Source organism: Neolamprologus brichardi, chromosome 14 (genome assembly GCF_056152115.1).
Source record: "Neolamprologus brichardi isolate AB-2024 chromosome 14, ASM5615211v1, whole genome shotgun sequence".
Classification (NCBI taxonomy): Eukaryota; Metazoa; Chordata; class Actinopteri; order Cichliformes; family Cichlidae; genus Neolamprologus; species Neolamprologus brichardi.
This window is the reverse complement of record NC_142117.1, coordinates 21,246,275-21,269,939: the sequence shown is the minus strand read 5'-3', so window position 1 is coordinate 21,269,939 and position 23,665 is coordinate 21,246,275. Positions and strand designations below refer to the sequence as shown.

The 23,665-nt window shown below is 41.7% G+C and overlaps 2 protein-coding genes across 4 annotated transcripts in view; both read right to left on the bottom strand.

Moving 5' to 3' along the window:
- Window positions 1–4,774: 4,774 nt before the first annotated feature.
- Window positions 4,775–9,604, bottom strand: c1qtnf5 (C1q and TNF related 5). The gene is made up of 3 exons (XM_006795469.3): window positions 9,360–9,604; window positions 6,340–6,584; window positions 4,775–6,254 (listed from the first exon to the last, which is right to left on the bottom strand). The coding sequence occupies exons 2-3, from the start codon at window positions 6,569–6,571 to the stop codon at window positions 5,734–5,736; spliced, it is 753 nt and encodes a 250-aa protein (XP_006795532.1). The 5' UTR covers window positions 6,572–6,584; window positions 9,360–9,604; the 3' UTR covers window positions 4,775–5,733.
- A 7,061-nt stretch (window positions 9,605–16,665) lies between these two features.
- kmt2a (lysine (K)-specific methyltransferase 2A) overlaps window positions 16,666–23,665 on the bottom strand; it is a 38,600-nt gene continuing 31,600 nt past the window's right edge. For all 3 annotated transcript variants that reach the window (XM_006795470.3, XM_035909808.2, XM_035909807.2), the window contains exons 27-34: window positions 23,201–23,269; window positions 22,893–23,119; window positions 22,669–22,743; window positions 22,393–22,567; window positions 22,112–22,219; window positions 21,937–22,017; window positions 21,677–21,806; window positions 16,666–21,594 (exon numbers count right to left, since the gene is read on the bottom strand). In XM_006795470.3, the coding sequence (XP_006795533.2) occupies window positions 21,319–21,594; window positions 21,677–21,806; window positions 21,937–22,017; window positions 22,112–22,219; window positions 22,393–22,567; window positions 22,669–22,743; window positions 22,893–23,119; window positions 23,201–23,269 (1,141 nt within the window). In that variant the 3' untranslated portion in view covers window positions 16,666–21,318. The remainder of the gene's footprint in view (window positions 21,595–21,676; window positions 21,807–21,936; window positions 22,018–22,111; window positions 22,220–22,392; window positions 22,568–22,668; window positions 22,744–22,892; window positions 23,120–23,200; window positions 23,270–23,665) is intronic.

The following is a 23,665-nucleotide window of genomic DNA, read 5'->3' as shown; positions in this document are numbered from 1 at the left end:
ACAGCCTGAACTCTCTTAGACAGTTGTTTTTGTAATTTATATAAGCAGTCTTCAGGAGTAGTTCTCCAGGCTTCTTAAAGGACATTCAAAGCTCTTCTTTGGATGTTGGCTGTGTTTTGTTCTGTTATCTGTCAAGATGATCCCACACTGAGTCAATAATTTTGAAGTTCAGCTCTGGGGAGACCAATCCATGGATGACTGTGCTCCACTGTGTGTGTTTCACTGCACTAGCAGTGTGTTTGGGATCATTGTTTTGTTCAAGTGTGAAACCATTGACAGTCAAATGGTTTTGCATGGAGAGTCACAATCTCACAGACATTTTCACAACCGGCGGCTGAAATGATGCCCAAACCACGACAGAGCCTCCAGTGTGGCTACAGATGGCTGTAGACACTCACTGTTGTACCTCTTTCCTCAGCTCCTCTGCACATAGTGATGACACTTTAAACCAAAACTTTCAAATTTGGAAAGTTTCATCACTCCATCAGACCTGTTGCCCCTGATTTTTCAGTCCAGTTCTTGAGTAACATAGCATGGCAAAACCTTTTCTGCCTGTTTCCCTTTCTTAAGAATCACTTCTTGACAACTATCCTTCCACTGAGACCATTTCTGATGAGGCTTCATCGAGCAGATAGTAGATCAAACGAAGAGTCAACTACATCTCCCAGATACTGTGTCAGGTCTTTGCTGGATTTAGTTCCCATTTCTTAAGGGCATGACTTTCAGATACTATTCATGATTAAAGATACAATTTAAAACTGGTTGTTTGCTAAGTTTTCTGTATTGTGTAGACACAACACTGGTTCACCCCTACAGTTACAGTTGAAAATCTCTACAACAGGATTTAAATTCTAAATTTCTTTACAAGGTAGACAGACTGCACCATGACAGGAAGCATGACAGGAGACTTTTGAGAAGCACCGGTGCAATTTAAACTCATAAACTCCTGGATACTATCAGGTGAAAATATGAAGTTCTCCTGGCGGTTGAATCATCATTCAGCCTACATGCTGACATGCAGCCAGTTCAAAACTCCATTTATTACTCACACGTTTTCACAGTGAGAGTCCTAATGTTACACCAGCTTTCATACATTCATAATGAACAGAGAAGAGCACAGAGTGAATCGGCAAGGTTCACGTATTGATCTGTCTAAAGTACGTCTGAGCTGCTTCACAGATGTGGGTTTGTTTTATGATAACAGTTACTCTAATATAGATCCCGTCTATCAATCTGAGTACATTTGTATGCATGCATGCATGTGTTTTTGTCTAAAATAATCTGATGTTTACAATTTTAAAATATTTCATTGTTTCTAATTATGTTTTTGTGTTTCAGGAGCAGGAAATAAAGTATCTTGTTTCTCTTGTCTAGCTTGTCAAGTGTACATTCTGTTAAAATGAGAAGAAATGTTTAGTAACTAAGGGAGTCCCTTTGTGACATGATGGAGAGTAGCTACTGGGTCACAAACTGAACTAATAAAATGTTCATTCCTGTGCCGCGTGGATCTATTTTAACATCAGCAGCTTCTACTGAACACGTCATAAAGGCACCTCAGGAGTGTCAATACTGCTGGCTGAAATCATGAGTCCTGCCCAGACACTGTGAAGTAATGACACTATGAAGTTTGCAGGCAGTGGTGCTGAATAGCGGTGCAACACTGCCCCCTGCTGGATGAAGTGTTTCCATCAGCTCTAGACAAAATACGCAGCTATGAGCAAAAGAATGGCAGGCCTATAAATACACATGGGGGTAATCAGGGGAATGGGACACAAGAGGGTAACGACACAAAACTGAAAGTATATAATCTAAAATCATGTTACTCGTTTCTTCTTCTTCTTCTTTTTTCAGCTGCTCTCTTTAGGGGTTGCCACAGCAGATGCAACATCCTCTTCTGTCCTTTTCTTTTCCTCCTGCCAAGTAGCTCCATCTTCAACATCCTTTGTCCAATACATCTGCTATCTCTTTTTTCCACATGTCCAAACCGTCTCAGTCTTGCCTCTCTAATTGTCTCCAAATTGTTACACTTGAGCTGTCCCTGCACTCTGTGTGTTGTGATCACATCTTCAGCTCTGCCACCTCCTTCTCAGCCTCCTGTCTTTTTGTTCGTGCCACCGTCTCCAAATCATGCACCATCTTGTAAACCTTCTCTTTTACTCTTGCTGCTATCTTTCTGTTACAAATGACTTGTGACTCTAGTCTCCACCTGCTCCATCCAGTCTGCACTCTATTCGTTACCTCTCCTGTGCTCTGTCATTGCTTTGAATGGTTGAAACCAGGTATTTAAACTCATCCACCTTCACTACCTCTACTCTTCTTTGCTTTTACACCTCCCTCCTACACATGTATTCAGTCCTGCTTCTACTGACGAGGAAGAGTAAATCATGACCTTACTTCAATGAACAAATAAAATCAGAAAAATGTAATTTTAGATCTTTTCTTTTTGGGACATCAATCAGACCTTGGGTGCTTTGATTTGTAGCTTCTTTATCTGCAGCTACATCTTAATCCAAATGTCAGACTCTCACCTTCTTTTTTTAAGTGCCCAGTCTGTATTTCAGGGAGTGATGTCACTGTCTGCTTTACCCTCAATTCTAAGCCTCAACATAGCGATGAAGGCTGTGAACTAATGGAAATAACTGACGTACGCCAAGGGAAAACTTATTAACTCATTGCATCCTTCTCCATCCCTGAGCGGGAATAGTTAGAAGGACCCATCTGGAGCTTAATATTGTGCAGGGGTTTGACAGAGAAATAAGACAATAACATTTCATCATGTCTGAGTGTAATTAACAAGACTTTCTCGAGCTCTGGTCTTGTCGGAGTTTATTCGAGAAAATAAACAGTTCAGCCCCAGATGTCAGGAAACAGAGGGGGCGGCTCATCTGAGTAAACCATGAGATTAATTCACACCCACAATTATTGTTGGGAGGAGAGAGAGAGATGCTGACTAACATCAACCAGCTCGTAGTGTATCTGTCAGGGTACTTAGAGCGTTTGGTGAACTCATTAGGCAGAGGTACCCAGCATGAATCCAGTGGAAAATGAATATTTTCCAGCCTTTTTCATTTGGGTATTAACTTTAGTAGTTTTCTGCCTTTGGGAATTAAACCAGAGGACTTGGGCATTATTCATAGAAATGCCATGTGAAAGCACTTTATGCAACTTTACACTAGAGAAAACACTACATTTTGACTTCACTACATTTGGTTTTTACTTTTCAGATTAAGATGTTACATTAAATGCATTAAATTTAATTAAATAACAGTTGTGTGAAAAAAGTGTTCGCCCCCTCCTGATTTCCCTTTTTTTTTGTATGTTTGTCACCCTTAAATGTATCAGATCATCAAACACCTTTAAATATTAGACAAAGACAACACAAGTAAACACAAAATGTAGTTTCTAAATGAAGGCAAGTGTTATTAAGGGCAAGTAAAAAACATAAAAGACAACCATCGTATGTATCGCATCTTTGGAAAGCTATGTTCAATTTCTATAGCCACATCCTGGCACACCTGCCACACCTTTTCTTAAACAAGAAATCACTTAAATAGGACATGCCTGACAAAGTGAAGTAGACTTCAAGATTCTCAAAAGCCAGACGCCATGCTGTGATTCAAGGAAATTTGCGAACAAATGAGAAACAAAGTAACTGCGATCTCTCAATCTGAAAGGGTTGTAAAGTCATTTTTAAAGCTGTGAGAGTCCAGCAAACCACAGTCAGAGCCTCCCAGGAGTGGCAGGCCGACCAAAATTACACTGAGAGCACAGCAACGACTCATCCAAGAGTCACAAAAGACCCCAGATCAACATTTGAAGGATTGCAGGCCTCACTTGCCTCAGTTATAATAATAATAATAATAATGGATTGGATTTATTTTCAAGGCACCCAAAGCGCTTTACAATGCCACTATTCATTCACTCTCGCATTCACACACACTGGTGGAGGCAAGCTACGGTTGTAGCCACAGCTGCCCTGGGGCAGACTGACAGAAGCAAGGCTGCCATATCGCGCCATCGGCCCCTCTGGCCAACACCAGTAGGCAGTAGGTGAAGTGTCTTGCCCAAGGACACAACGACCAGGACAGAGAGCCCGGGGATCAAACCGGCGACCTTCCGGTTACAGATACGCTTCGTCGCCCCAGTTATAGTCAGTGTTCATGACTCCACTATGAGAAAGTGGAAAAGTTGGGCAGATTTCCAACGCTGAAGGAAGATAAAGGCTTGTCTCAGTTTTGCTAGAAAACATCTTGATTATCCCTTCAGATTTTTGGCAAAATACTCTGTGGAAGACAAAACTGTAACTTTTTGGAAGGTTTGTGTCCCATTACATCTGGTATAAAACGAACATCATAACAACAGTAAAATATGGTGGTGTTAGTGTGATGTTCTGGAGCTGTTTTGCTGCCTCAGGACCTGGAAGACTTGCTGTGGTAAATGCAACCATAAATTCTGCTGTCTACTAAAACATCCTGATGGAGAGTGTCCAGTTGTCTGTTCCTGACCTCAAACTGAAGCACACTTGAGTTCTGCAGCAGGACATTGGTTCAAAACACACCAGCAAGTTCACCTCTGAATGGCTTATGAAAATCAAAATGAAAACTTTGACTTGTGACCTAGTCAAAGTCCTGACCTGAATTCGACTGAGATGCTGTGGCATGACCTTAAAAATGCGGTTAATGCTCGAAAACCCTCTAAAGTGGCTGTATTACCATAACTCTACAAAGATGAGTGGCTCAAAATGCACAGCGCTGAAAAACACTCACTGTGACAAATGCTTGATTGCAGTTGTTGCTGCTAAGAGTGGCCCAACCAGTCATTAGGTTTAGGGGGCAATCACTTTTTCACGCAGGGCCATGATGGTCTGAATTTTTTCCCCCTCTTTATAATAAACATCTTCATTTTCAAACAGCATTTTGTGTTTACTTGTGTTAAGAATACTAAACCCAAAAAACTTTTATTTTGTATTTTTGACCTTCTTGAAACATCTCACAACCTCATACATTTATTTGCAACTAATAATGTGGGAATAGACTGTATATAAAGTAGTTAAAACAGGTTCCAGATTTTCCATTCATTTATCATTATTACCAGCCCTATTATCTTACACTAGATTACATCCACAGCAGAACGAGGGCTTTTAACACATTTATAAAAGTATATTTTTCAAATCATTCTCGTGCATTGCTTTTTTCAAATATCAGTATCAGGGGTATTTTTACTGTTTTCCATTTGCACTTTGTCTTCAGTGAAGTATTTGAGTTCTTTTCCCTCTTAAAATCAGGCAGGGATATTATCAGAAAGAGTCTCGACTTTCCTGTTTGGCGTTAACTGTGCAGCTCCAGCCTAATGCCTGATCCACTTTCATTCATGGTCAGAGACAGACTTCAGTCTAGTGTGTTTTCAAAAGTCTAAAATTTTATTAATGTCTCACATTAGAGCTGTAGACACTAAAACAAAATGCAATAGAACAGTGGCATAAAGGCTGTTTGAGGATTTGTGGCCTGACATCTGTTAGAAGAATTAACTGTCAGCAGTTTAAAAGCTGAAAGTGCAGAACAGACACAGAGTAAACTGTACCGTTCATTGTGTGCGCCTCAGTACACCATGTGCTATTCGGGTTACATTGCCTGGTGTGTTCTTTATTTATTACACAAATACAGCTGTATCGTGTCACGGATGATTCACTTGTCTGTCCAGAATGTCTCAGTAAGGAAATAAAAGCGGCACATGTCAGGCAAACACAGCAGAGTTTTTCCAGTCCGAGTACACCAAGAAGCCTGTGAAGCTGCTGTCTGTCTTGGTGCTGGAGTAAAATCCATTGTACTCTGAGAGAGCCATCTGCACCCACACCTGATCGCCGGGGATGAGGTGAAGCAGGGAGCCGCCTGAAAGAGATGCCGGTTTAGGCCAGTTGCCATAAAACTGAAAATAAGAAGCCACAGCGTGTCCGTTCTTCATCAGGTCGAACTGCAGGCTGGCGCGGTACACCGTGGCGTGGACAGCAAAGTAGTAGACTCCAGGGACTTTGCAGGTGAAGCGTCCCGTCTCTGAGTTGTAGTCGCCCTGTTCATTGATCAGGATGGTGTCAAAGCGGACTGCGTCACCCACATTCAGGGGCGAGGTTTGGCCCTGAGAGAGTTTGACACTGAAGGCGGATTTAGGAGCCACTGCACACTCGCCCGGCTGCCCCCTTTCCCCCTTTTCTCCAGGGTCACCCCTGTCTCCAGTCAGGCCTCGCACTCCTGTCTCACCTGGAGAGGAGGAGGAGGTGCACAAATATGAGAATCCTGCACCGATTTATCACATGCTCACACACAAATCCATATAAGTACGTACCTGGGCCCCCTCTCTCCCCTTTATCCCCCTTTTCCCCAGGAGCAGCATCCCTCCCATCCCTCCCGTCTCTCCCTGGCTGACCAGGACTGCCATGAACCCCAGGAGAGCCTGGGATACCAGGGTGGCCAGTACACAGACTGGGGGGGATCTTATTGTCCTCTAACTGGTTGGAAAGATGGACTTGTAGGACGAGGAGGGAGGGGAACAGGGACAAGAGTCTGAGTGAGGTCATTGCAGTCTTAAGGCTGAGAGAAAACGAGAAATGGAAAAAAAAACAGATGAACAAGCACAAACAGGTCTGTGGACGAGTAACACTGCATTACAGACAATGGGAAATATTGACCTGACTAAACAAAAGAAAACCACAACTCCCACTAAAATAAAACAAAACATTATGAAAATAACAGAGGGATGAAGAGCGCATGTAATTTCTGGAAACTGCAGCATACATAAACACCAAATGGGTGATTTACACACGATTTATGCCCTTACAGTAAAAATGTATTAGTTTTTTCGTCAGACAGGCTCTGACAGAGAGCTCCAGAAATCTGTCAAGTAGATTCAAACAGTCTCATCCTCTACTGAGCGGAAGCTCTCGTTTAAAACTCAACCTAACTGATTGATTGACAGTTTTATATCAGTCACAAAACTCAAATAACAACAAAACAAATTGTAAACAGAGGAAAAGTAAAAGACATCAGGTTGCCATGAATATCTCTATAGAACACATAATTGACATGCTCCAAACTTATTTCACCCTATCTTCTTCAATAACAATATAATGCAATGAAATCTTTTTGACCTTGAGTATTATAAACAATAATGCAAAACAGGGGCTTTTGTTAAAAAGTATAATATTTTGCAACTCACCACCTCACAGTTTGATTTATGGACAACATGTCAGCGTCTTAGATTTAGAGTAAAGATGGTGAGGGCTTCACTGAATGCCCTTCAGGCAGGGCTCCAATCATAAAAATAATCCCTTTGGGATTAGTTGGACCTGATTATCAAACAAACTAAATATCATGTTTGATCAGAAAGTACATTTTTTTTGTTTTGTTCTCATATGTACAACAGAAAACAGAGTGGCAGCTGTATAACAAAATATTAAAACACTTAATTGAGCATGTTTATGTATACAGTGCAAAAAAGCCACATGAGCATGCAGGGTGCAGGGAGATTAGACCGGACCAGAGGGAAGTAATTTTAACTCTTTGACTCTTTGCATTTACATAACAGCCTAGTTTACAGATTTACAGCAACGGTCATTTCTAAACAGGTCGTTTGTATGACACACAGACTGTAATATGATAGGCATCATAGACAATTTCCAGCTCAGGAGGTGGAAAAAAAATCTTCAACTACTCGTTTAGCAAAGATTAGTGAGCTCTACAAATCAAAACACTAATATTCTAAACAGATGTTTCATTTAAAAGTTTGTTGACACGCTGAATACCAGCTGGCCTACTCAGAAATGACTTACGGTCACACCTAACACTCAAATTCTCTCTTTCTCTCCCTCTGCTTCCTGCCCGTCCCTGAACACAAGCGGCCTCGGCCCTCAGACGACTCTGCCCAGATACTCAGGTTATCAAAGTGCTAATTTCTGCTACCTACTCTGTATAAAGTGTGGAATTTAAATATATATATATATATATATATTTGTCCTGCAGCACTTCAAAGGCTTTATCTTTCTTTTCCTGCCAGGTTTTCTCTCATCCAGGATCCAATCAAAGAAGAAGAGGAGATAAAAAGCTGCACTGTTGGATCCTCTGCCTGAGAGCAGGAGGCGGAGGAAAGCTAACAGCTGTCTGAAAGCAGGTTTAGTAATGAAAACCTGCTGTTTGCGGTGTGTGACAATAATGAGAAAAGTCGGGTCTTGTTGGTCTCCTAATGGGAAGTTACCTCCACAACAGCTGCAGGAACAGAGAGAAGGGGGCAGAAAGATGAGGTTGGATAAAAGCAGAAAGTCAAGAGAGAGAAACTGTAAAAAAAGAAAGAAAGAAAGAAAAAGAATTGGAGGAGGAGGGATACTGAGTTACATGAGTTACATTTCTGCATTCTTGGCAGAAATAGAGAGCAGACATGAGAACAAATAATGGAGAGTCTGAGCAGATGTCTGTAGCCACTCCTCAGTAGCCCTCAGATGATTAGAAACATTTATGGTTTCAATAAAAGCACGAAAAACTCAATCTGCTGTTTATATGCCACTAATATGTGAACCACAAGGTTCACTGGAGAGGATCGCTCAGTCCTCTGACTTACCATCTTTTCCTTTTTTCATGCAGACACTATCCAAAGCAGCACTGTAACCGCCTTGATTTTGTACTTTTTTTAAATTCAATCAGCATTTCTTTTCATCCAATCCACTTCACTGCACTGGAGCTCTGATGGAAACTTTTGTTTTGCTACCTGGGTGGTTCAGATGAACATTTCAGAGCAGTTTAATGGTTTTATTGCAGCACCACAGCCATTCGGTAAAAAGTCTGGCACGTTGCCTTCAGGCCAGCTGGAGTTTGATGATATTATCCACATTTACTGTAACTCAGTATCAGGCTGTTAAAGGCAAAGCTGCCTGTTTTATTATGACTCTCTCGTAGGGGGAAGTACTGTAACTAGGTGGAGACAGTAGACACAAATTCTAGTTACTTTAGTTATACTCCTTCAGCATGTTGCCATTGTTATTGTCATAGTTTTATTTTTACTGTACTACAGTGTCAGACAGCTTCAGATTCAGTGATGATTTAAATAAAGCTGAGGCATAAAGAAAACCTCCTTTCTGTGATAATAATCCAGTACTGTAAACACAGCAACATAATAACTGTGTTATATTCTACTGTTTAGCAGCTGTGTACTTCTTCTTTTGATACTTGAGCATTTTTACTGCGTAATTCTCTCTCATAGTTATAGCTGTGCAGTACATGACGCAATATGTGGAGAAAAAGAGCTTTTTGCTGTGAAATGAAAGCACTGACAAGCAGCTTTCATTGTTTAATTGTAGGAAAGGATCAAAACTTTACCAGATGATGCACTGAAGTCTTGAAGTTCTGCTGCTTCTGATGATGATGATGATGATGACAACGACGGTGATGTTCGTATATGTGTGACCAGTGAAAGCTGTTCCTCCTGGTCAGAGAGTCCTGCTGGGAAAAACTGAAAGGAAATGGTAATGAATCCCAATTAGAAACTGCGGTGGGTGGGTGGGTGTGTGTGTGAGAGGAGGAGCCGTGGGTGGAGGAGACATGCAGAGGAAAATATGTGATGTTAGTCCAGCACAAATAAGAGAAAAATGTAGCTGAAAAACAAGTGACAAAACCAGCGTGAGGGGAGTGATAAACGGAGGAGTGTTTAGGATGTTGCATAACAGTGTTGGGGGAAACTCTCCAAGGCAAAACCACAGAAAGTTCAGAGGTGCTGCAGTCAAAAGAGGCAAATGAGCTGAAACTGAGCTGTCCTCAAGCTTCGTTATACAAAAACGCTGCTGCCTACAAAGACAGAGCCTTAAAGAAAGGCAAACATGGACGTGTAATGTGATGCAAGGAAGTCAGATGGGCACGCACACATACACAGATTTTCCGTCTCCCTCCTCTGCGATTATCTGCTTCCAAGGTGAAGTCATTTTCTCCACCCAGATAGCATCTTCTAATATCAGGCCTCCACTCAAGCAAGACTCTGACAGTAATCCTCTTTTCCCATGTAATCCTTTGCTGGTAGCGTTTAGTTGATAAGGGAAGAGGTCTTAATATGCTTTTGGCAAAAGGAGGTGGAATTTGAGCTGGTTACTTTTTGCAGCTTCCAGAGGGGTAAAAACAACATGTTTCACTGTTTTCATGCAGCATTGACCCCAAAAGGACTGAGCCTGTGCAAGAACTGGACATGGTAGAGTTTGAGATCACAGCACTCTGAATCTATGTGGAGAAAACGGAGTGAAGCCTTTCAGCAACGTGCAGTTAGCTTCCACATCAAGCAAAGTGAATACATAGGTATAAATGGTGTATTTGATCTTTTGCATTTGCGGAGGGATGGTAGTGTCAGTTTGAGGGTCAACATTTTGGTCCACGTGAAATACCTGAAAAACTATTTGATAGAATGGAGTAAAAGTTGCACATAAATTCATTTCCCCAAAAGTAGTTATATACAGTCTCACATGAACAACAACATGTGACATATTACAACTTGTCATTATCCATCCATCCTATTCTGCTTATCCAAGGCCAGGTCGCGGGGGCAGCAGCCTAAGCAGAGACGCCCACCCTCTCTCTCCCCACCCACCTATTCCGGCTTGTCTGGGGCAACACCAAAGCGCCTCCGCGAATCCCTACTTTATCCTGGTGGAGGGGTTTGTGTGTCCCAGGGATCCCAGGGGCTATGTTTTCCGGGGGGCTTCTGCCCCCTGGTAGGGTCTCCCATGGCAAACTGGTCCTGGGTCAGGTACCAGACAAAGAGCGATTCAGAACACTTGGTGTTCTATGAGTAGAACACTAAGGAAACAGTTCACCCTGCCTTGGATAGGGTTACCAGGGCCTCGCCCTGAAGCCAGGCCCGGGGAGGGTGCCTGGGGATTCAATTCAATTCAATTCAATTTTATTTATATAGCGCCAAATCACAACAAATGTCACCTCAAGGCGCTTCATAGATACAGAGAAAAACCCAACAATCATATGACCCCCTATGAGCAAGCACTTTGGCGACAGTGGGAAGGAAAAACTCCCTTTTAACAGGAAGAAACCTCCGGCAGAACCAGGCTCAGGGAGGGGCGGGGCCATCTGCTGTGATTGGTTGGGGTGAGAGAAGGAAGACAGGATAAAAGACATGCTGTGGAAGAGAGACAGAGGTTAATAACAGATATGATTCAATACAGAGAGGTCTATTAACACATAGTGAGTGAGAAAGGTGACTGGAAAGGAAAAACTCAATGCATCATGGGAATCCCCCGGCAGCCTACATCTATTGCAGCATAACTAAGGGAGGATTCAGGGTCACCTGGTCCAGCCCTAACTATATGTTTTAGCAAAAAGGAAAGTTTTAAGCTTAATCTTAAAAGTAGAGATAGTGTCTGTCTCCCGAATCCAAACTGGAAGCTGGTTCCACAGAAGAGGGGCCTGAAAACTGAAGGCTCTCCCTCCCATTCTACTTTTAAATACTCTAGGAACAACAAGTAGGCCTGCAGAGCGGGAGCGAAGTGCTCTAATAGGGTGATATGATACTACAAGGTCATTAAGATAAGATGGGGCCTGATTATTTAAGACCTTGTATGTGAGGAGCAGGATTTTGAATTCAATTCTGGATTTAACAGGAAGCCAATGAAGGGAAGCCAAAACAGGAGAAATATGCTCTCTTTTTCTAGTCCCTGTCAGTACTCTTGCTGCAGCATTTTGGATTAGCTGAAGGCTTTTCAGTGAGTTTTTTGGACATCCTGATAATAATGAATTGCAGTAGTCCAGCCTGGAAGTAATAAATGCATGAACTAGTTTTTCAGCGTCACTCTGAGACAGGATATTTCTAATTTTAGAGATGTTGCGCAAATGGAAGAACGCAGTCTTACATATTTGTTTAATATGTGCGTTGAAGGACATATCCTGGTCAAAAATGACTCCAAGGTTCCTCACAGTGTTACTGGAGGCCAAGGTAATGCCATCCAGAGTAAGAATCTGGTTAGATACCATATTTCTAAGCTTTTCAGCGCCGAGTACAATGACCTCAGTTTTATCTGAGTTAAGAAGCAGAAAGTTAATGGCCATCCAAGTCTTTATGTCTTTAAGACATTCCTGCAGTTTAACTAATTGGTGTGTGTTATCTGGCTTCATGGACAGATAGAGCTGGGTGTCATCTGCATAGCAGTGAAAATGTATGCTATGTCTTCTAATGATGCTGCCTAGGGGAAGCATGTATAATGTAAACAGAATTGGTCCTAGCACTGAACCCTGTGGAACTCCATAATTAACCTCAGTGTGTGAAGAGGACTCTCCATTCACATGCACAAATTGGAGTCTATGGGATGAGTGTCTGGGGGCCAAGCCTTAGTCCATGGGGCCCAGCCGGGCATAGCACGAAAAAGTGACATAGGCCCAACCTCCTGCAGGCCCACCACCCACAGGAGGCACTGTGGGGGTCGGTTGTGTGCTGAGCGGTGGCCAGGCCCTGGTGGGCCGATCTCCGGTTACCAAGTCCAAAACTTGTCATGGTTTCTTTAACAAAACCAAAGCCAAAATGCGGAAACAATGTGGAAATATCAAACACATCAGATTACAACTAAGAGAGTAAATAGCAGGCTATACAGCTCAGACTCAACAGGGCTGGTGTTAAATGTTAAAGTCTTTTGGTTTGCAAAACTACAAACCAAAAGACTTTTGGGACAATGTCCTTTGGACAGAGGAGAGAGTAGTGAAGATGTTTAGCCATAATGCACAACCCTTGAGTTGGAGAAAACCAAACACAGCATATGAGTACAAACACCTGATATGTCAAGCAGTTGGTATGAGGTGTTTGGGGTGGAGGGGGGAGGATTTGGGTTTGAACTCCTCTGTCTGACAGATAAAGCTTGGCTGAAATTAGGTCCTTCACATGATCCCAGCAGCAAATCTACAAGAATCAAGGTGCTGCAAAGTCCAGAGCTCAACCCAACTGAAATGTTGTGATGGGATCTTAAAAGAGAGCTGTGCATAAATTAATGTGACAAACCTCAAGAGTGGGCCAAAATTCCTCCGCAACTATGTAAGAGACTGATAAAGTAACACAGAAAATGATTACTTCAAGTCATTACTGCCAAATGTGGTTCTACAAGCTATTGAATCACAGGGTGTACTCAGTATTTCCCACACTGCTTCTGCATTTTTGCTAAATAAACAATGACGCCATGTAATATGTCATGCGTTATTGGTCATCTGTTCATTATATTGACCACTCAACGTGCCTTAAATAAGTCACATTTAGGCATACATTCCTACTTTACCCTATAAACTTCAAGCCCCTCATTTAACCCTCATCCACAGCCAATTTAGAATCACCAATTAAACCAACATGTTCATCTGTGGACTGTGGGAGGAAACTCACAGTTGGCAGGCTCAGGGAGGACTCCACTCAGAAAGGCCAGGGTTCAAACCTGCTGTGAGGTCACAGCGTTAACCACTATAACACCGTTCCACTTCAACGCTTTGGAAAGTGTACTTTCTTTAACCCGTAACACATTTCCCACAAAAACTAGTGCAAACCAACACAGCAGTAACAAAGAAAAGAATGAATGAAAACAAGTAAAAATGGGATTTGTGTAATTCTGTTTATTTATTATTAACGTATCAATATTTTATTGTTTATTATCATGGTGGTTACCTCTTATTTTAGCACAGAGAAAGCACACCCTCCAAAGCATTTTGCTGTAACAAGCACCAGAACAAAAACACATGGGTCTTTATGGGAAGATGGTGAGGAGGGGTGGTCAGCAGTTCCTTTGAATTTGAGTCATCGGGGTGCTGCGAGGAAGAGGAGTTTAAGCGGCTCCTGCGGAGCTGCAACTGAAGTTGGGACATGTATTTAATTAGCAGCGCCAGATTCAGCACATTCTGGGTCTGCTACAGCGATTTCCTGTAAGAATCCATAAACTGCTGCTCGGAGGATTTGCTCCTAATTTGGGCCACCTGACAAATGTAGCTTTCAGTGAGTGCTGGTGAAGTTTCAGTAAGAGTGTGAAGGTGTTGGGCAGTTTTAGTTTGGGGTTAAATGTGTCACAGTCACACTGTTTAAAATGACAGACAAAAACAAACAAACAAACAAACAAAAAAAACAACTGGTCAATTATCCAAACATGAGCACAGCCTCTAATTTTAATGATGTCATTGCAGCTTTTCTTCTTCTTCTTCTTCTTCTTTTTTTTTTTTTTCTTTTTTTTTTTTAGCTCTAATGCCCACAGCTGAATGAGACAGTGGACTAAAGTAACACCTATGATGTCCATAAGTATTTGAACAGTGGCACAGTTTTTATATCAGGCAATGGAGATGTGATTGAAGTGCAGACTTTCAGTCCCCCATTTTCAGAGTCTCAAAAATAACTGGACTATTGACCTGTTTCGTTGCTTCCTTGTTGTTTCAGGACAAATTAAGCAGATGATGAGACAAAGTCCAAATGTTCACTGGGACTCTCAATATGAGGTTCAAAGGGACACACACAAAATAAACCATCTCGAGCAGAGATGTCAAACTCCTGTGTGACTCTTTGGGCTTAAATTGTAAGAAAAGGTGTTTCAATTGAAGAAAGGTTTCAGCAGCTCCTTGTAATTCTAAAACAAAAGATTTTTATTAATATAAAGCTAAAAGAAAAAAACAAAACACCCTGAAATTTCTATAGTAATGGCCAAGATTGTACCTGAAGTTGCTCGATCCATTTATCAGAGTATGAATGTGTATATTAGAAAAAAGTGCTTGTATGACTTGGTGAATGGGGCGCGTTGTATAGAGTGCAAAGATAACTCAAAATAAGAATCAATCCATTTACTTCAAATTTTATGAGCCTTGGGAGACTTTGCCCTGGAATTCTGGTCCCTGTATGTTTGACACTCTTGCATTAGAGGGCTGAGAAACCCTTTGGGAATGCCCAAATTAACAATCAGGTTCATCCTTATAAAATGAATACACTGATGAGCTCAAAGTGGAAGATCACAAATTCACTCTGAGTTTGAGGTCAAAATAGATGCTTGTTACCCTTTTTAGTAAACAGCAGTTATACCAATGAAGCATTTGCTGTGGTTCAAACCAGATTGTCAAAGTTACATTTGGAGTAAACTGAATCACTTTGGGATTACTGATCTGTGGGTGGACTTTTTAAAACGTCTGCTCTGAAAAATTAGGTACCTCACAGAAGGTACAAAAATATTCAAGCTTGATGTTCACTGTAGGAGACTAAAGTAGTATTAGTCATTCAGCATACTTTTGTATTGACACTCCTCAAACAAACTGAAACGAACACTATTTAATCAGACTATTACATCAGGTCAGTTAAATAGCAGTGGAGGTTATTAATCCATTTTAGCTGCTTTGGTGTCAATGAAATTAACAACAAGTGCACCAGAGGGGCAGCAATGAGACAACCCCCAAAACAGGAATGATTTTCCAGCTGGAGGCCACTGACATTTTTCATGATTGTCCTTTTACTACTTTTGTATTTGGCTAGAGTCACTGTGACTAGTAGCATGAGGTGATACCTGGACCCTACAGAAGTTGCACAGGTAGTCCTCAAGGATAGCATATCAATATGTGCCATTGCCAATAGGCTGTGTCTCCCAGCACAGTCTCAGAAGCATGGGGGAGATTACAGGAAACAGAGAGTTACTCTAGGAGAGATGGACAGGGCCATAGAAGGCCTTCAACCCATCAGTTGGACCAGTATGTGCTCCTTTACAGGAGGAACCAGATGAGCACTGCCAGAGTGCTTTCAGCAAGCCACTGGTGTGAACATCTGACCGAACAATCAGAATTGGACTTCATGTGACCTGAGAGCCTCTAGTGCAGCCTGTGCTCACACAGGCACTGTTGCCTGGCTGCCATTTGCCATTGAATACCAGAATTAGCAAGCCAATCATTAGCACCCTGTGCTTTACACAGATGAGAGCAGGTTCAATCTGTGCTCATGGGACAGCAAGGGTCTGAAGAAGCTGTGGAGAATATTAAGCTGCCTGTACCATCGTTCAGCACTATCAGTTTGGTGGTGCTGAACGTGACAGTCCGGGTAGGCATATCAATGCAACGACACACAGACTTCTACAGGCAATAGCATCCTGACTGCCATTAGATATCAGGATGAAATCTTTGGACACATTGTCCGACTTTGTACAGGACTCACTCCCTGGTGCACACCTATGCCCACCACCATGTGGCGAGAGTATGTAGTCAATTCATGGAAAATCAAGGAATTGATACCATTGAGTGACTTAATCCATCACAACACCTTTGGGACATTGTTTCAGTCTCAGAATTCCAGGACCTCAGTGATGTCGTCTCATTAGGAGCATGCCCTGATGTTGTCCGGCATGCATAAAAGCACACTGGGGCCATACAAAATACTGATTAGCATTTTGAGTTACTGCAATTAAATCTCAGCAGAATGAACAAAATCCCTTTGATTATCGGGGTGTTTGATTTCAGCCCTCTGTGGACTGATCATTTTCATTTCCATCAAACAATGTGGCATCCTTTTTGTTCCTAACACATTACCCAGTCCATATCAGCGCAAAGACCTGATTTTTCCCCCATTGAGATCTGAAAAGTGTATATAGAAGCCAGTGTGTGCAATCCTTTACAAATCACATTTGAGTAAATGAGGTGAGAGACAGAGGAGTAAAGGAGACATGTTTATTATTTAAACTATCACTTAAATAAAAAAGTGCATAGAAAATAAACATGATTAGAAACTTTTCTTTTTACACTTATGTACAACTTTGTTTCCAAATTATACATTCAACCAAGTAGTTTGTGGTTTATTTTCACGGTGGTGGTTTTCCTTCATTTCGTTGATGTGTACAAAGAAAGATCGCCTGTTTTATGGGAGAAAATATGACTGCTGTGAATACCGTTATTACAGAGAGCGGGAAGAAAATGATAAGACAACGGCAGATAATCAAGGCGAAACAAACTAGCCCGTTCGTGATCCCTCTTTTTCACGTCCTACTGCGACACCGCAACCCACCCTAGGCTGATAACGTCTATACATGAGAAACAATCAGAAAAATTACAAATACAGGTTTAAGTACTTGTCTGACCTCTCCAAAACCTTGATTTGTAAAAGAACAATTCAGGGTGGATGTTGCACGAAATAAATAAATTAAATGTTTTCAACATCAGCATTATGACTTTCTACAAAAACAGTACATGATAAGTACAACCAAAAGCTTCATAGGAGAGAGAGATAAAGAGGTGGTCAGGGAGACGAGAGAGGTTTCCAATGTGAAAAAAAAAACCTGATCAAAAAACCCCAAAAAAACCAAACAAAAACAAATAAATAAAAACAAAAAAAATTAAAAGGAAAACGCCATTTTGGTGGTATCTTTAAAATCCTGGTTAGCCTCCACAAACCCATCTCCTAATTTTTACCGCATCAAGTAAGCAGTCTAAAAAGTCCCTGTTAAAACATTAAAAAAACTAAATTTAAAAAATAATAAAAGAAAATGAAAAAAGAAAAAACATTCACTACAACAACCAGAAAAAATGGATGACCTCAAGAAGTTCACAACCACATTAATACAGTTACATTTCTCATCACATTAAAAAAAAACAACAAAACAAACAAACAAACAAAAAACTACCCCCCCCAAAAAAGTTCCTTTCCAGAAATAAAACAAAAAGAACTGCAACGCTCCCTGCTGCTGCGGAGGAGCGCTCACAGGCACAGCAAAACTGGTACTGGATATCAATATACAAAAGAGTGATGCACGTTAGTTTCAGCGGATAGTACTGTAACACAAAACCATTATAGAGTACATTGAAACATTGCTATTAACCATTATAAATCTGCTGTTTTTGCTACTGTAACTAAGTTTGTCTGTCCATTCCATATATTGTATAGATACTAAAGTACAAGAAATTACTATGCATGTTTCCGTATAATATTGTTAAGTATTTATACTATAATTACAGATAATGACGTAGAAGTGCCACTGGTGTGGCGTGGTAAAATGAAGACCAAAGAAACAGCAGACAGCTTCCTTATTTGTATCTATGCCGTTTTAAAAACGGTGAAATAAATGACTTGTCGTCAATAAACACACTCTGACCCTGAAAAAAGCAGAAGTGGCTCTCGTGAAGAGAGAGTCGTAGACAGAGCCCTTGGCGCCGGCCGACGCTAGCGTGAACTGTTTGAGCTAACCTGTTGTCCTACAGACAGAAAAACACTGCCCGCTGTTTTACGCCTCAGTGTTAATCCCAGTGCTGAAATGAAACTGCTCCCTGGCTTTGAGGTCGTATCGACATGTCTTCCACATCTATCAGGGGTTGCTGACACGACAACTTAACAAAAAAACAAATAAACAAAAAACAAACAAATAAAAAAAAGCAACAAAAAACCCCCTAAACGAATATAGCTGACAAAGCATCAACATCCACCCACGTTGGGTGATGTGGAGGAAGAATATACATTCATCGTTGACCTTTAGCAGCAGAACCCAGCGAGCCCGGATGTCAGTGTAGGACTGCGTACGCCCGGCTGGCCCGCCGGCGGAGGCGTCGGGGCTCTCGGTGGGAAAGGCGCAGCCGAGGTTTGTACACGCCACACCGTCAGGAAGGAGAGGGCTGCTGGTGTGGTCCCTGCCTTCACTTTGTTGAAGTAAAACAATAAAAAATTTAAATAAAAACAGAGTCAAGTGCACTTTGCTAGAGCCTCAAACACCACTGTCGGAGTCATCAACACCAATCCATAAATTTGAAATATCAGGGCCTGTCGCACAAACTCAGAGACGGTCTGTGCTTCTGGTTTCAGTATTGGGAGCTTTTCCTACGCCTGTTCAGTGCCTGTGTCACAGCTAAAGTGCAACCCATTTTAGCTTCACTTTTACAAAACCAAATGAGAGGGTGGTTGAGGGGCGAGCCGCTAACAACCTTAAAAGGCGACAATGAAGTCACAATGACGAATCCTTAAAAGGGACAAACGGAGCAATTGGCTTCAGTCGCTCAGTGGAACCAGTCACTCTCTGTTTAAATACTCTGTTTAGGACGTGAAGGCTTTTAAGAGAGAAGAGGCATTTACGAACTGAGGTGAACCACGAGGAGACTGGATGAAGGTATAAGAACGATCTCAGATTGCTGGTGAGCATTGAAGAGCAGTCACCACAACACTATGCTTCTTTTAATGTATACAATGGCTCTAGTAGGATATGATGAGTGCTATAGGTAGCATTAAAATAAAGGCACCTCTTCATTATAGCCAAAGTCTTCACAAGGACATAACGCCTTAAACTGACGGGAATCTTTGTGGGGTTTTTACATGTCAATATTTCATATATTGCCAATCGGCTGCAAGCCTATCGACCCTTGGCTCATTAGTGACTGAACCACTTTGATAGAATCGCCTCCATGAGGGCTCTATCCTCGGTTTGATGTGGTGTGGAGACAATAAGGCTGGAGAGAGGAGAAGTCGGCTATGGATCAACAATCTAAACTCTCTCTCTCAAGTGCATAATAGTAGTTCACATGACTGCCATACTGTCAGCTAGGACTGGAACAATTAAAATAATAATAATAATAATAATAACAACAACAACAAAATAATAAAAAAAAATGTCAGCTCTGACCAAATGGCCCAGGATAGATAAAAGAGCTACTGGTGGACTGAACTTAAATGGGGACCAAGCCATAGATAGACCAGCATCAGTCTTTGGAATCAAAGAAAACATTCAGGGTACGAATTTTAAAAAGAAAACAAAAACAATTATTAAAAAAAAAAAAAAAAAACTCTGGAAGGCAGCGGGATACAAAACATAGAGACCAAGTATTAGTGTTTGTAAACCCCTATTTTCTACAAAAATGGCAATAAAATAAATACAATTTTTTAAAAATATAAATACCATCATTAAGTGCTATTCACTAGTGAGTGCTTTTAAGTTTTTTTTGTAGAAAAATATACATTATTTACATTTATTTTTTTTTAAAAGCAAGCATGATATTTCCCTGTCCATAATAAAAAGACAAAGAGACAAGACTTTAGAAGACTTAATACAAATAAAAAAGAAATAATTTTTTTCCTCTTTTCTATCAGTATGTTTATCACAACAGGCCAAGAAGAAAACAAGCCGAGTGAAAAATTCAATTCAAGGGCGTAAAAGTTTGGTTCTCTTTGCTGCTGTAATTTGGAAAGTGACTCAAAAGTCCAAGCTTATACGATTACCCGAACGAGTTTGATAACAACAACAGCATGCACAAACTTGCAGACGTCTCTGCGTCTGGAAAAACAGGCCCCAATCCCACAAAAAAAAGAAAGATCAATTATAAATACGTCTACTCAAGCACATCAGTAGGTTTCTCTGGTCCCTCGGCTGTCAGTCCACCAGAATCTCTAGCTGCCTCGCTCTCTCAGGCCAGAGGCTTCATCTCACTTTCATGTAGCTACCAAGCTGTCAGACTGAAAGTCAATTTTAAGATGGTATCAACCTCAGATATCATCCTTTACACAAACTGACAAAAACAAATCTTTTTCTCCCTTCTTTGTTATTTCCTCTCTTCCTTCCTGTGGCGACTGCTCCCCCTAGTGTTTCAACCTGTACGGCTCTGATCAGGCTGCCATACACGAGCAGCTCCTATTTACAGTGTTAAATGTACACACCCACACACTTTTATTTTCCTTCTTCTTCTTTGGGAAAACAAAAAGTCAGATTAGGGGAAGGTTCCAGTAAAATCACAACAATTCTGAAGGCATCGGGGCACATTCAGACGGGGAGATGTGCATCAATAACAGCTGACACTTAGATCAACATGAAAAATAAAAGAATTTCTAACAATTTTCTAATTTTTACCTTTAGTAAAAGTCCCTTCAACAAATTGCACTTTGGTGTAAAATTGAACCAAGTTCTTTGATTTTTTTTCCTTCTGTGTTCACATCTGAGCACAAGTAGACCAAAACATTTAGAAAATTAAGGAGGATGGGCCAATGCATAAAAACAAAAATATAAATAAATTATGAAGGGGGAACTTTCTGACATGACTTTCTGACTCACCTCTGAGTGCCAAATGAAAACGAGACATAAGGAGGCACAATATGTTGGTATTTCTACAAATGGCCCGTCCTCCCAAAAAATGGCCCTTCCTGCATATACAGTGCAACCGACAGCTGCTGAGCCTGCTGTGCTCAAAACCATCAGCGGAGGGCGCCGACGGAGCTCCTGGCCTGCTCGCAGCTGTGGTCCATCATAGACCGGACGCATGAAATCGCCACAAATCCGCGTGCTGCGGGTCATTGTGGTGCTTTTGCTCAACAGTCCTCGTTAAGGTCCTTCAGGTACGGGCATCAGTTGAGGAACTTGCGACACTTCTTTGCGCCGCAGTTGCACGGCAGCTTGTTGCTGGCGTCCTCGATGGGGAACTTGTAGTCATAGGTGAGCTCTTCCCCGCAGTAGATGCGGCGCGAGGCGAAGATGACGATGTGCTTCTGGCAGTCCACGGTGATCACCCGGGAGTAGCAGTTGGGCTCGCAGGAATGGTTGATGAAGCGGGCAGCGTTACCGTGCACCGTGGCATCCACCACCTCGTAGTCATCGATGCGAAACATGTAGCAGCCAATGCCCTTTGAGGAGAGAGAGGACAGTTTGTATAAATAATCGAGTTAAGCAAATGACAAAATCAGCGGAAATCGTTCAAGTCCTCACCTTCCCATCGTAGTATTTCTCCCGTTTGTCAGTGAGCACAGACCGAATGACGTTCCCCGAGTATTCGATGACCATTTCTCCTGCTTCGATGGTTTTCTTGCAGAAGAGGCCGCGGCCATGGATAGGAGACCTGACGGGAGGATCATAACAGTGGACAGGTCTCAAAATTAAACAGGCAGTTATCTGTTATTTATCTGAGCACTGAAAAACAGCTGATAATAATAAAAATGATGACACAGATTTAACACCACTGATCTAACCTGTAGACTCCCACAGTCTCCTTCGAGGTGGCCTTGAGCTGTTTGAATCTCACAGCAAGTGGAAGCTCCGTGGAGGCACGTCTGCGAAGGGAAAGAATCATGAATGTAATATTACATTTCTTTCTTTTTTTAAATAAAGCATAATCATTTTTACAAAAAATGAGTTTTTATTCACCTGGCAGTCCTGAGCTGCACTTCATCATCATCGTCTTCCTGCGGCCTATACTCAGGAGGTTGGCGATGTTTTGAGGCCAAGAAATTGAACATGTCGAATACTGACCTCCTGGTGGAACAAACAAGAATCTCAATAAGCAAAGCCGCAGAAACAGTTATCTGTACGGTTTATTAACAGTGTGCATTATATAAAGTGCCATTTCTGCTCCGACTGACTTCTGGTTTCCTGACACATGCTCTACAATTTCATGGTCAGAAGGTGTGTGTGTGTACCATACTGACCTGTGGTGGACTTCTGCACGAGCCGAGCCGTGGGGGTTGATGGGAGGATCGTCCGTTTCCTCCGGTTTGTGGAAGCGGAAGCGATAGCTTCGACAGTGCCTGGTGCCGTACAGCTGCTCCAACAGGAAGACTACAGCCTCATGGACGACCCCGAGCATCCTCAGTCCATTCACACCTGGAAGGAGCAGAGAAACACCTTCATCATGAGGCTTTATTCAAGCATATATGTAAAGTACCTCTAGTTATTATTTCTACGCTTTTAAAATTACACCTCACCTTCAAAGGAGAGCTTTTTGAGTCGTGCACTGGAGCGAGCTTCCTGCACTTTATCAGTGAGGGATTTCCAGGCCTCTGTAGGGGAACAGTCGGTATTTTATGCCCAGTGTGTGGTTTAGTTTTTGCAGACTTGATTAAAACATTTTTAATTTTTATCACAAAAGCAAATTAAATTTGAATTAGTTTTGCCAAAGCAGGCGCTACAATCAGTTGTTTTCTTTTACCTTCAATACTCTCACAGCGGATGTGGAACCCGTCCTCACTGCAGATTTCAAAGATGATACCCTTTTTGGGTTTACTGTCTAAACCGTTATCCCTGCTGTTGCCATCCTGGTCGGGCGGTGAGGTCACAGGAAGAGAGCCTGTTCCTCCAGCTGCATGAGGTTTGTCTTTTCCCACCACTTTCCCTGGTAAAACGTGTCCTTCGGATGTCTTCTTTTTACCAAGTACACTAGAAAAGATGCGAACCAAACATTAAAACTACACCGTATGACGATTTTGAAAACAGGTGACTACTACTGATGCTTCATACCTCTTGTTGGTCGTCTTTTCCGGTGGCTTTCCTGTGTCCACTGGCTCAGAGGAGATCGGCTCTTTGGAGCTGGTTGGGGAGAGGATGGGAAAGGTTGGAATGTTTTTGCATTTTACTGAACAAAAGTGGTTTGCTTGAACAGCTGTTACGTGGTTAAGTCAAACAGTATAGCTATGATAAATAGAGCAACCATCATCAATAAAGAAGTTCAGTCCAGTTGACATATTTAACTTCTGTGTCTGAAGATACACTGAAAACTATTCTGTGCAAAAAAACAAACACACAAAGCCCACATTCATTTAGGAGAGACGTCTGAAGAACACAACATACTTTAACCATTTGTTCCACAAAGAAATGAATCCCAAACTTAGATATTTTTTCAAATATTCTGAACACAGTCAAAATTGAAATTTCTTCCCATTATTGCGGTACGTGAAAGTAACATAAAAATGATTTCTTGGCTAC

What these genes read in the sequence shown, in the direction of transcription:
- c1qtnf5 (XM_006795469.3), bottom strand. Translation starts at nt 6,571, where the DNA reads ATGACCTCACTCAGACTCTTGTCCCTGTTCCCCTCCCTCCTCGTCCTA. An exon ending in AGGGGAGAGAGGGGGCCCAG is followed by an intron (nt 6,255 to 6,339) that starts GTACGTACTTAT and finishes CCTCCTCTCCAG; the next exon opens with GTGAGACAGGAGTGCGAGGC.